Source organism: Schistocerca piceifrons, chromosome 5 (assembly GCF_021461385.2).
Source record: "Schistocerca piceifrons isolate TAMUIC-IGC-003096 chromosome 5, iqSchPice1.1, whole genome shotgun sequence".
NCBI lineage: Eukaryota > Metazoa > Arthropoda > Insecta > Orthoptera > Acrididae > Schistocerca > Schistocerca piceifrons.
This window is the reverse complement of record NC_060142.1, coordinates 107231865-107244689: the sequence shown is the minus strand read 5'-3', so window position 1 is coordinate 107244689 and position 12825 is coordinate 107231865. Positions and strand designations below refer to the sequence as shown.

Here is a 12825-nt window from a genome sequence, read left to right as displayed (position 1 = left end):
TCCGCGGGTTACGCGTGAAACTTGCCCGCACGCGTTCAACCGTTTCTTCGATCACTGCAGGCCGACCCGTTGATTTCCCCTTACAGAGGTATCCAGAAGCTTTAAACTGCGCATACCATCGCCGAATGGGGTTAGCAGTTGGTGGATCTTTGTTGAACTTCGTCCTGAAGTGTCGTTGCACTGTTATGACTGACTGATGTGAGTGCATTTCAAGCACGACATACGCCTTCTCGGCTCCTGTCGCCATTTTGTCTCACTGCGCTCTCGAGCGCTCTGGCGGCAGAAACCTGAAGTGCGGCTCCAGCCGAACAAAACTTTATGAGTTTTTCTACGTATCTGTAGTGTGTCGTGACCATATGTCAATGAATGAAGCTACAGTGAATTTATGAAATCGCTTCAATCATTTGTAATAGCCCTGTATATGCTGTCGAGAGGGAATTGGCGGAGTGTTGCTTGTCAGTGTGCCTATGGCCGGCCTTTCGCATGATAGATGCACTTGATCCAGTGCCTACTATCGATCTTTGCATTACATCTTTGCCGACCGGTGTACTGGCGACAACTTATGCTGGCACAGGTACAATTACAAGCGCTGCTAATGACTCTGTCGCGAGCATTTACAGTCGTTCTGACCAGCTATGTTGTGGCAGGAGTCTGTCTCCTGTCACATAGGTGCCAAAAGGAGTGCAGCATTGTGCCAAGGTATGTGGAAATATAATCCACCACTGCAGCAGACTGCTGTATTTCAGAATGCTACTCCAGCAGTATTCTGGCGACTCTCAGGCACGCCCCTCGAAGGTTTGCGATGTCTGGTCTGTAGCTGTTGCTGCAACATTCCTGTCTCTTTAGCATGCTTTGGTCCTCCGAATCCTAGGTTGCTTCTAAACCTGTGTATCAAAATGTGTGTGTGTGTGTGTGTGTGAATTCCTAAGGGACCAAAATGCTGAGGTCATTGGTCCCAAACCTGTGTATCCCTCAAAACAAAACAATACTATTGCGTTTGCATTCTCCATGATCCTTATTCTCCTTCAATCTTATTTACACTTTCTACACTGACTGTTGTTCTTCCCTGTTCACTCTGTCACATGATGCATGGTGAGTGGTATACCCACAGTTCTTCAAATCTTGTGGTCGATCCACTGGATTAGTAGTTAATGAACTAGAAGTTCAGGCAGATAGATGGCTTTCCACCATCGATGGACAGAGGCTACACAAGCGAGAGCCAACATTACGATGGCACTTAGGATGGCACCTGAGAACTAAATGCCTGAACCGTGACTGCGATATCATTCTATATGTCAGAACAATTATTTCACACTAATGCACCCATTCTGCGTGACTATAAGTTCATCAATAGAACTAAATGTACTATAATAGTCGGTATAGGAGCAGCAGTGTGATAACCCCAAAATGAATGCCGCATAAATTAACAAGGAAATTAAAATCACTTTTGCAACAATAACAGTTCTAGTATTGTAGTGGAATAGTAACAATGATTGCACATTAATGATAATGTTGTCCGCAGCTCGCCGGCCGGAGTGGCCGTGCGGTTCTAGGCGCTACAGTCTGGAGCCGAGCGACCGCTACGGTCGCAGGTTCGAATCCTGCCTCGGGCATGGATGTGTGTGATGTCCTTAGTTAGGTGTCATTAGTTCTAAGTTGTAGGCGACTGATGACCTCAGAAGTTAAGTCGCATAGTGCTCAGAGCCATTTGAACCATTTTTTTTTGTTCGCGACTCGTGGTCTTGCGGTAGTGTTCTCGCTTTTCTCGCACGGGGTCCCGGGCTCGATTCCCGGCGGGATCAGGGATTTTCTCTGCCTCGAGACGACTGGGTGTTGTGTGTCTTTCATCATCATGTCATCCTCATTCATTCGCAAGTCGCCGCAGTGGCGTTAAAGAACTTGTGGAGCGGCGGCCGATCCGCCCCGCGAGGGGTCTCCCGGCCACCAATGCAATACGCTCCTATATAATGATAATGTTAAGTCAACTTCTTGCAAATAGTGAATAACTGAAAAGATCTAAATCTTATAACAATTACCATCTTCACGAAGACTACATACAAGGTTCTCACGGAAAGTAGCAATAAAAGGTGACTTCACGGAGATGCATGTTTTGACACTACGAGTATTACGTTTCTATATGTCTACAGACCTCGTCAGTAGTTACATATGGACAGCCGCAACATATACACGATCCACTTAAATTGACGTGATCACCTTTCAAAAGACTGGATAACCATCTTTCGCAGCACTGGCGTGCAGGAAGAGAATCAGTGAGGTTCCAGAAGATACCGAAAGGGATGTACAGCCATGCCGACTTCAGTGCCTTGGCCGGCTGCGCTCGATTTCTCGGTTGAAGATCTATTCCGCGAACAGCCTGGTCGAAGGTTCTCTATTGGATATAAAGCCAGGGAGTTTGGTGGCCTGGAGAGTACGGTAAATTCATCCTGGTTGTTTTCGAACCACACACGTACACTGGGAGCTGTGTGACACGTTGCATTGTCCTGCTGGTAGATGCCATTGTACCATGGAAAAAGTAACTCCATGTAGAAATGGACATGGTCCCCAATGATATATGCATACGTGTTTTGGTCCATTGTGCCTTCCAGAATGAAGAGACTCTTCAGGAAATGCTACGAAAACATTCTGCAGACCATGATGCTCCCTGTTCCCTGCTCCGCCCTGGATTGTTGAATGGACATATGTACCAACGGTCATCTGTTCGATGGAGCATAAAACGTGATTCATCTGGAAAAGCCCCCTGTCGCCACCCAGTGGACGTCCAGTTGTGGTACTGCCATGCAGCTTCCAGCCTTCGTTGCTGATGAACAGCACCTTGACTCATCTGGATCGTCAGTTGTTCGACAGTTGCACTGCTGTTCACACATACCCATCTCCGCACCCATTGTTCATCCCTGTCATGTACCACCAGTGTTGTACCACAGCTGTCTCGGCGACGGTTTTGGATAGCGCCATTTTGTCATGCTCAGTGTACTTTAACTATATCGGCAGGTGAACAGTTTACAGACTCTGCCATTTCGGAAATGCTTGCACCCCTGGCCCAAAAGCGAATGGTCATGAGTGTTGGACATTAGATAAATCGCTCCATTCCCACATTACGGCAATGACTGCACTATTTTCCACATCCGCCTGACAGGCTCCATGTACCCTCAACTGATGCTGCTGCCACCTATCGCATGTGAGTGGATATTGAATTTTGACGCCAAACAGGTGGTGGTCAGATTCGTGTGACTGGACCATGTACATAGGATTTGAAACTTAAATATTTCAAATCAGGGCCAAATTGGTGAGTGCATTGACGTTTTCAGTAGCTAAAAATCTGTTACGTTGGAACCGTTTTTTTACCTTATTTTTTAATCATCCTACTTAGGAAGTATTATGTTGTGCCACTGGTTTTTCTTTACATCAGTGCCTGTGCTCCCACCTCGCTTTATGTATCCATCTGCTGCCCCCACAAGGATCCTCTATGACCTCATCCCCTTCCCACATGTCCTCCTTTTCCTTGAACACATCTGCATCCCCTATACCAACCGCCACATCGATCCTCTCACCCCCTGGTGTCCCCATTTCTCTCCACTCCCCACCTCCTGCTGTGCCTTTACCGATGTGTTCCCTCCTCTCTCAATGTCCACACCTTCCACCTCCTCTCATAAAGGAACTTTCACTGTCTCCCTATCCCTGATGATGTGCTTCTGCCCAATATTTATCCTTCCTTCTAACTCTGACCCTCCTCTTACACTCTCCTCCTCACTTGGGCTCCCTCTCTGCCCCCCTTCTGCAGTTTCCTCCAAATGGCTCTGAGCACTATGGGACTTAACTTCTAAGGTCATCAGTCCCATAGAACTTAGAACTACTTAAACCCAACTAACCTAAGGACATCACACACATCCATGCCCGAGGCAGGATTCGAACCTGCTACCGTAGCGGTCGCGCGGTTCCAGACAGCAGCGCCTAGAACCGCTCGGCCACCCCGGCCGGCGCAGTTTCCTCCCTCCTCCCCCTGCCCTTCTCATTTCTCCTTTCCCAGTCCTTGCACTCCCTCCCCATCTCCTTCCCCTTGATTTGCTACAGGCTCTGCCTCTTCCCCCCCCTCCTCCTGCCCCCCTCCTCCATCAGACCCCATCTCTCTTTCCCCTCTCCCTCCTCTCTTACCTCTCCTCCCTTGGCAGACCCTTCAAATTCTACTGCATTTACTTTGTTGTGTCTTGGTGCTCGCTGTGTGTGTCACATCAGTGCAGAGTGTGTTCAGTGTCATCGTCCCATACTGTGGACGCCATTTTTAACTGTGCGGTTCGTGCCGCCTGTGTTAACGTGTTACATCTTCATCGAGTGCCATTTTAAGTGTATGTCGACATTATGTAAACGTACCTCACCCAAGTCCCCCCCTTTTTTGATTATTTTAACTCCAATTGCTTCCCCCCTTCTCATGTATCCATTTTATCTTTTATCCCCATATTTTATATGTATAATCTTCTCCAGTGGTATTTTACGTAATCTCTTGGCTGAAGAGGGGCGAATTGTAATGCTGCAGGCCCCATCTGCATCCATGGTGCAGGGAAATGGAAACACACACACACACACACACACAAAAATCCTGTGCTCCTTAGCTGACCATATAAAGATTCGCAACAGATTCCTGTACAATTAAATACTTACGTAGAACAATGGCGGCACTCGTTCCGTTCTCTCAGATGCCTTCGCCAGAAGAAAGTCAAGGAGACAGAGATAAACGAACATCGAGTAAAAAATATGAGGAACGAAGTAGATAGAATGATTACATAGAAGTTCTTCTACCTTTGGAAAAGAGATTAATTAATTTTGGTGCTTTTGCTACACCAGCTGGCCATTCTTTCCCTATATGGGGCTTTATATGCGACGTACTTGGCAAACTGTTGAATCGCGACAGCCGCAAGAGACCCCGTCTGCTACACGAATAATATCGCCGACACTCTCCGAGCCAGTCTCCGTATCTTTGGATTTTGGGATATTAGATTTCTGTTGAGACTTCCTGCATGCATGGTATCGCATTATGTCTACCACTGTCCCGTTTTAACAATGCAAGCCACATGAATGTTCTGGGTGGACGACTGTCGAGTAGGTATCTCTGAATTTTGAGATATTAGATTTCTGTTAATACTTCACGCACGCTTGGTATCACAGTGTGAATACCACTGTCCCATATTGGCAATGCAAGCTGCGAGAGTATTTTGAGGACGCAAGGCTATTGTCGAGCTGTAGGCGTCTGAGGGTAGGATTCGATGTTGCAGCATCATCGCCGCCGGAATCCAACTTGGGCGACGACGCTGCTTTGGAGTTTTCGCCGGACGGGACTAAACTGATTTATGTCCAGTACGACGTGACTCTGGTGGACAACGCCAGCTTCATACTCGAGTACGGCTCGCCAGGATCTCTGAAGCACCAGTACGCCACGCCAGTCACCTTCCGCTACCAGAAGGTACAGTAGTTCTCAGCGGCTCTACGCTGTTTCAAACCGCCATTTGTAACTGTACTACATTTATGTTATTTTATTTTAGTTCATTATTAATTAATTAATTAATTAATTTAGTTCATTATTAATACGCATGCAGCTTTACTGTATGATTACATGATGATGGCGTCCTCTTGGGTAAAATATTCCGGAGGTAAAATAGTCCCCCATTCGGATCTCCGGGCGGGGACTACTCAAGAGGATGTCGTTATCAGGAGAAAGAAAACTGGCGTTCTACGGATCGGAGCGTGGAATGTCAGATCCCTTAATCGGGCAGGTAGGTTAGAAAATTTAAAAAGGGAAATGGATAGGTTGAAGTTAGATATTGTGGGAATTAGTGAAGTTCGGTGGCAGGAGGAACAAGACTTCTGGTCAGGTGACTACAGGGTTATAAACACAAAATCAAATAGGGGTAATGCAGGAGTAGGTTTAATAATGAATAGGAAAATAGGAATGCGGGTAAGCTACTACAAACAGCATAGTGAACGCATTATTGTGGCCAAGATAGATACGAAGCCCACACCTACTACAGTAGTACAAGTTTATATGCCAACTAGCTCTGCAGATGACGAAGACATTGAAGAAATGTATGATGAAATAAAAGAAATTATTCAGATTGTGAAGGGAGACGAAAATTTAATAGTCATGGGTGACTGGAATTCGAGTGTAGGAAAAGGGAGAGAAGGAAACATAGTAGGTGAATATGGATTGGGGGACAGAAATGAAAGAGGAAGCCGCCTGGTAGAATTTTGCACAGAGCACAACATAATCATAACTAACACTTGGTTTAAGAATCATGAAAGAAGGTTGTATACATGGAAGAACCCTGGAGATACTAAAAGGTATCAGATAGATTATATAATGGTAAGACAGAGATTTAGGAACCAGGTTTTAAATTGTAAGACATTTCCAGGGGCAGATGTGGACTCTGACCACAATCTATTGGTTATGAACTGTAGATTAAAACTGAAGAAACTGCAAAAAGGTGGGAATTTAAGGAGATGGGACCTGGATAAACTGAAAGAACCAGAGGTGGTACAGAGATTCAGGGAGAGCATAAGGGAGCAATTGACAGGAATGGGGGAAATAAATACAGTAGAAGAAGAATGGGTAGCTTTGAGGGATGAAGTAGTGAAGGCAGCAGAGGATCAAGTAGGTAAAAAGACGAGGGCTAGTAGAAATCCTTGGGTAACAGAAGAAATATTGAATTTAATTGATGAAAGGAGAAAATATAAAAATGCAGTAAGTGAAACAGGCAAAAAGGAATACAAACGTCTCAAAAATGAGATCGACAGGAAGTGCAAAATGGCTAAGCAGGGATGGCTAGAGGACAAATGTAAGGATGTAGAGGCCTATCTCACTAGGGGTAAGATAGATACCGCCTACAGGAAAATTAAAGAGACCTTTGGAGATAAGAGAACGACTTGTATGAATATCAAGAGCTCAGATGGAAACCCAGTTCTAAGCAAAGAAGGGAAAGCAGAAAGGTGGAAGGAGTATATAGAGGGTCTATACAAGGGCGATGTACTTGAGGACAATATTATGGAAATGGAAGAGGATGTAGATGAAGATGAAATGGGAGATATGATACTGCGTGAAGAGTTTGACAGAGCACTGAAAGACCTGAGTCGAAACAAAGCCCCCGGAGTAGACAATATTCCATTGGAACTACTGACGGCCGTGGGAGAGCCAGTTCTGACAAAACTCTACCATCTGGTGAGGAAGATGTATGAGACAGGCGAAATACCCTCAGACTTCAAGAAGAATATAATAATTCCAATCCCAAAGAAAGCAGGTGTTGACAGATGTGAAAATTACCGAACTATCAGCTTAATAAGTCACAGCTGCAAAATACTAACACGAATTCTTTACAGACGAATGGAAAAACTAGTAGAAGCCAACCTCGGGGAAGATCAGTTTGGATTCCGTAGAAACACTGGAACACGTGAGGCAATACTGACCTTAAGACTTATCTTAGAAGAAAGATTAAGGAAAGGCAAACCTACGTTTCTAGCATTTGTAGACTTAGAGAAAGCTTTTGACAATGTTGACTGGAATACTCTCTTTCAAATTCTAAAGGTGGCAGGGGTAAAATACAGGGAGCGAAAGGCTATTTACAATTTGTACAGAAACCAGATGGCAGTTATAAGAGTCGAGGGACATGAAAGGGAAGCAGTGGTTGGGAAGGGAGTAAGACAGGGTTGTAGCCTCTCCCCGATGTTGTTCAATCTGTATATTGAGCAAGCAGTAAAGGAAACAAAAGAAAAATTCGGAGTAGGTATTAAAATTCATGGAGAAGAAATAAAAACTTTGAGGTTCGCCGATGACATTGTAATTCTGTCCGAGACAGCAAAGGACTTGGAAGAGCAGTTGAATGGAATGGACAGTGTCTTGAAAGGAGGATATAAGATGAACATCAACAAAAGCAAAACAAGGATAATGGAATGTAGTCTAATTAAGTCGGGTGATGCTGAGGGAATTAGATTAGGAAATGAGGCACTTAAAGTAGTAAAGGAGTTTTGCTATTTGGGGAGCAAAATAACTGATAATGGTCGAAGTAGAGAGGATATAAAATGTAGGCTGGCAATGGCAAGGAAAGCGTTTCTGAAGAAGAGAAATTTGTTAACATCCAGTATTGATTTAAGTGTCAGGAAGTCATTTCTGAAAGTATTCGTATGGAGTGTAGCCATGTATGGAAGTGAAACATGGACGATAAATAGTTTGGACAAGAAGAGAATAGAAGCTTTCGAAATGTGGTGCTACAGAAGAATGCTGAAGATTAGATGGGTAGATCACGTAACTAATGAGGAGGTATTGAATAGGATTGGGGAGAAGAGAAGTTTGTGGCACAACTTGACCAGGAGAAGGGATCGGTTGGTAGGACATGTTCTGAGGCATCAAGGGATCACCAATTTAGTATTGGAGGGCAGCGTGGAGGGTAAAAATCGTAGAGGGAGACCAAGAGATGAATACACTAAGCAGATTCAGAAGGATGTAGGTTGCAGTAGGTACTGGGAGATGAAAAAGCTTGCACAGGATAGAGTAGCATGGAGAGCTGCATCAAACCAGTCTCAGGACTGAAGACCACAACAACAACAACATTAATACACTACTGGCCATTAAAATTGCTTCACCACGAAGATGACGTGCTACAGACGCGAAATTTAACCGACAGGAAGCAGATGCTGTGATATCCAAATGATTAGCTTTTCAGAGCATTCACACAAGGTTGGCGCCGGTGGGGACACCTACAACGTGCTGACATGAGGACAGTTTCCAACCGATTTTTCATACACAAACAGCAGTTGACCGGCGTTGTTTGGTGAAACGTTGTTCTGATGCCCCGTGTAAGGTGGAGAAATGCGTACCATCACGTTTCCGACTTTGATAAATGTCGGATTGTAGCCTATCGCGATTGCGGTTTATCGTATCGCGACATTGCTGCTCGCGTTGGTCGAGATCCAATGACTGTTGGCAGAATATGGAATCGGTGGATCCCAACGGCCTCGTATCACTAGCAGTCGAGATGACAGGCATCTTATCAGCTTGGCTGTAACGGATCGTGGAGCCACGTCTCGATCCCTGAGTCAACATATGGGGACGTTTGCAGACAACAACCATCTGCACGAACAGTTCGACGACGTTTGCAGCAGCAAGGACTATCATCCATGGTTGCGGTTACCCTTGACGCTGCATTACAGACAGGAGCACCTGTGATGGTGTACTCAACGACGAACCTGGGTGCACGAATGACAAAATGTCATGTTTTCGGATCAATCCAGGTTCTGTTTACAGCATCATGATGGTCGCCTCCGTGTTTGGCGACATCGCGGTGAAAGCACATTAGAAGCGTGTACTCGTCATCGCCATACTGGTGCATCACCCGGCGTGATGGTATGGGGTGCCATTGGTTACACGTCTCGGTCACCTCTTGTTCGCATTGACAGCACTTTGAACAGTGGACGTTACATTTCAGATGTGTTACGACCCTTGGCTCTACCCTTCATTCGATTTCTGCGAAACCCTACATTTCAGCAGAATAATGCACGACCGCATGTTGCAGGTCCTGTACGGGCCTTTCTGGATACAGAAAATGTTCGACTGCTGCCCTGGCCAGCACATTCTCCAGATCTCTCACCAATTGAAAACGTCTGGTCAATGGTGGCCGAGCAACTGGCTCGTCACAATACTCCAGTCCCTACTCTTGACGAACTATGGTATCGTGTTGAAGCTGCATGGGCAGCTGTACCTGTACACACCATCCAAGCTCTGTTTGACTGAATGGCCAGGCGTATCAAGGCCGTTATTACGGCCAGAGGTGGTTGTTCTGGGTACTGATTTCTCAGGATCTATGCACCAAAATTGCGTGAAAATGTTATCACATGTCATTTCTAGTATAATATATTTGTGCAATGAAGACCCGTTTATTATCTGCATTTCTTCTTGGTGTAGCAATTTTAATGGCCAGTTGTGTATTCTGCTGCTGCTTACCTATACATCGGTACCAAAATTGCATTCACAGCGCACATGCTATATTGTGATGCAAACACACGACGTTAGACACCTGTAAACTTCAAAAGATATGTTTTGGCAAACTATAATTTCATGTCGTTGATTAGTTTATTAGTAGTTCCAAAATATTCATCTTTCTACTTACCTCTTGCTACAAGATATCATAAAAGTTATTAACCATCATTAAGATTATGTGCTACAGAACAACCAAATAAATACACCGCCTGACAAAAAAAAAAGCGAAGCACCTAGAAGGAGAGGAGGGACTGAAATGAAACTTCAGGGGGTTAAGGGGGAACGACAGGGTGATGAAAATATTACTCAAATCCAGGTTTTTTTTTCGTTCTTACAGGAATGTGGTAGACAAATAGGGTTTGCTGCAATGAATGAAGCCTATATTGAAGCTTTTATTGGTATTTTTTTATTGGCAAATATTCATATCGTCACCCTGTAATTGGTATTTTCCGGAGGCAGCTCTGAAAGGAGGTAGATCGACGGTTGTTGTTTAACTCCGGTTGTGGTTATCTGAAACATGTAATTAACACGTCGCCCTGATCGTTACAGATGTAATTTTAGTTAATTGTAGGTATCTGCAAACATTTTTTGGCGGAATTTGAGACCGTATTTGAAAAAAATAGCCTATTTGGACTCATCTTTTTTTGACCGAAAAAAATACTAAATATGTGATGTCGTCAGTCATACGACCGCACCGCCGCCTAAGAGATCGATCCGCCGGATGCGATTCTCTCGATAAACGGAACAGAAGAACGGCTGTGCTAGCCAAAGAGTACACAGCCAGTGGCAGTATTTATGTTCGCCGCGAGGCGCCGCTAGGGCACTTCATGTGCAGCAGGAGAGTAGTGCAGTTGTGCCAGTCTACAGTTGGTAGCCGCGCTCAGTGGTCAGCCAGCGCCGATTTTAGTCAGTCATCGTCTGCAGCTCATTCATTGCTGCCATCAAGTCTTTGTAGCCCAGTTCCAAGTTAGTCTTCAAATTCACCGGATTCGGCATTCAAGATTACGAGAGATTAATTCGTTACCGCAAGATTTGTGACTTGTAAATTATGTTATTCTACAGACTCTTAGTCTAGTCGCGTCTTCTATAATTGTCAACCAACTGATCATGGACTACAGAAAAGTTAAGTAATAAATACTTTCTTATTTTGTATTCCTGCTAATTAATTGTATTTTCCTGTTGAAGCTACCAAGCAGTCATGGTATAGTAGAACCCACGCTTCCACCTCCTTGGCTACCTCATATTTGCCACCTAATGTTGATGGACTCGATTATGGTGGAAGATCGAGAGCAATAAAAATATCAACATTAAAAAAATCGATTATGATACGCTGAAGAAAATTCAATTTCATTCAGGGAAGACCTAAACTCATTACAGTCGGATGAAAATTATAGCGTGGGTGACGGCAACCATGCCGAAACACATGGTATTGACAAAAACGTGTTTGAAGTTTGACAAATATTTATCATATAAAAAAAAGGGACAAAGCTTGAGACCTACGGGATATCACCGATGTCTGGTCGATAATAGCTAGCGGCCCGGCTAGTGGCCGGCCGCTTTCTCCTCCTTTGACCTGATGAGCCCCCATTTTCGTACTCAGAGCCCCTTTCCTCGCTGACCGCATATCTTCACAGAATCTATACCTACATCTTCACAGAATTGGCGCATTACATCGCCGATTTTGATTTGAAGGGCCTTTGCCACGTACACGCCTACCTTGAGTGGACATACGGCCATATTTGAAGCAGTGTTGAAAACTTCTCTTCGGCTGGATGTTATTTTTGGAGCGTATGTCCAAATGAGACTATTGAAAATTTCGTTCACATTTTGTGTAACACCGCACAAACAACGCTTCAGCAAATCAGATTTATTCATATCAGTATAAATAGGGGTGATGGAACCGGTAACGGCTCTTGGCAACCAGTTGTCTAACGCCGAGGCGTGCCGTACATGCTCGGCTTGAAACGCACACAGAATCCTTACTTTTTGGAGTTGGCGCATAATATTTTGGGGAACAATTCTTCAATGTATATAGATTCTAACTCCGTAATAAAAAGTGTAGTGTTTTGTCAACTGTCACCCTGTCATTCCTCCTTAACAGGGTGTGTGACGTTGTTTCAGTGCTTACAAAACCGAGTTAAATTTGCGAAGAATGTACCAGTATGTGTCCACCCTCTCTGCCCTGGATGTATACCCACTGATTCGGCTGGAAATGCCATTGTGTCCTCAATTGAGGCAAGTTGGGACTCTGGCCCCGTACACGCTCTATTGGGAAAAGTTCTGGGGATCTTACTGCCCATGGCAGTATCTTAACATCACCCACACAGTTCTCAAGGACACGTGACACTATGTGTGGATGAAGCGCCCTCAGAGAACCACCCCCCCCCCCCCAGTCACTACCAGCCGCGACCTAAAGTCTTACTCGACGACTCCACATGCCGTGACACCAGGAGCAATAGTCCGGTGCCTCTCCAAAACGTTGGAAGAATGCGACGTCTTCTTAAATCGCCGCCGCTTTTTCCTGCGATCGTCATCCACTGTAGGACTGCCGATATCTTTAAAAATATCAGGTATCCGATATATCGATATTTTAAAAAATCAGCATCGGCTGATACACTGAAAAAATATCGGCGTACTGACCTATAAAAATATCCGCTGCACATTGAAAATACACTCCTGGAAATGGAAAAAAGAACACATTGACACCGGTGTGTCAGACCCACCATACTTGCTCCGGACACTGCGAGAGGGCTGTACAAGCAATGATCACACGCACGGCACAGCGGACACAC

At 44.8% G+C, this 12825-nt stretch overlaps 1 protein-coding gene across 1 annotated transcript in view; it reads left to right on the top strand.

Moving 5' to 3' along the window:
- Positions 1-12825, top strand: part of LOC124798209 (venom dipeptidyl peptidase 4-like) — a 301929-nt gene that overhangs the window by 144762 nt on the left and 144342 nt on the right. Inside the window, exon 7 of the mRNA XM_047261512.1 lies at positions 5286-5473. Within this exon, the coding sequence (XP_047117468.1) occupies positions 5286-5473 (188 nt within the window). The remainder of the gene's footprint in view (positions 1-5285; positions 5474-12825) is intronic.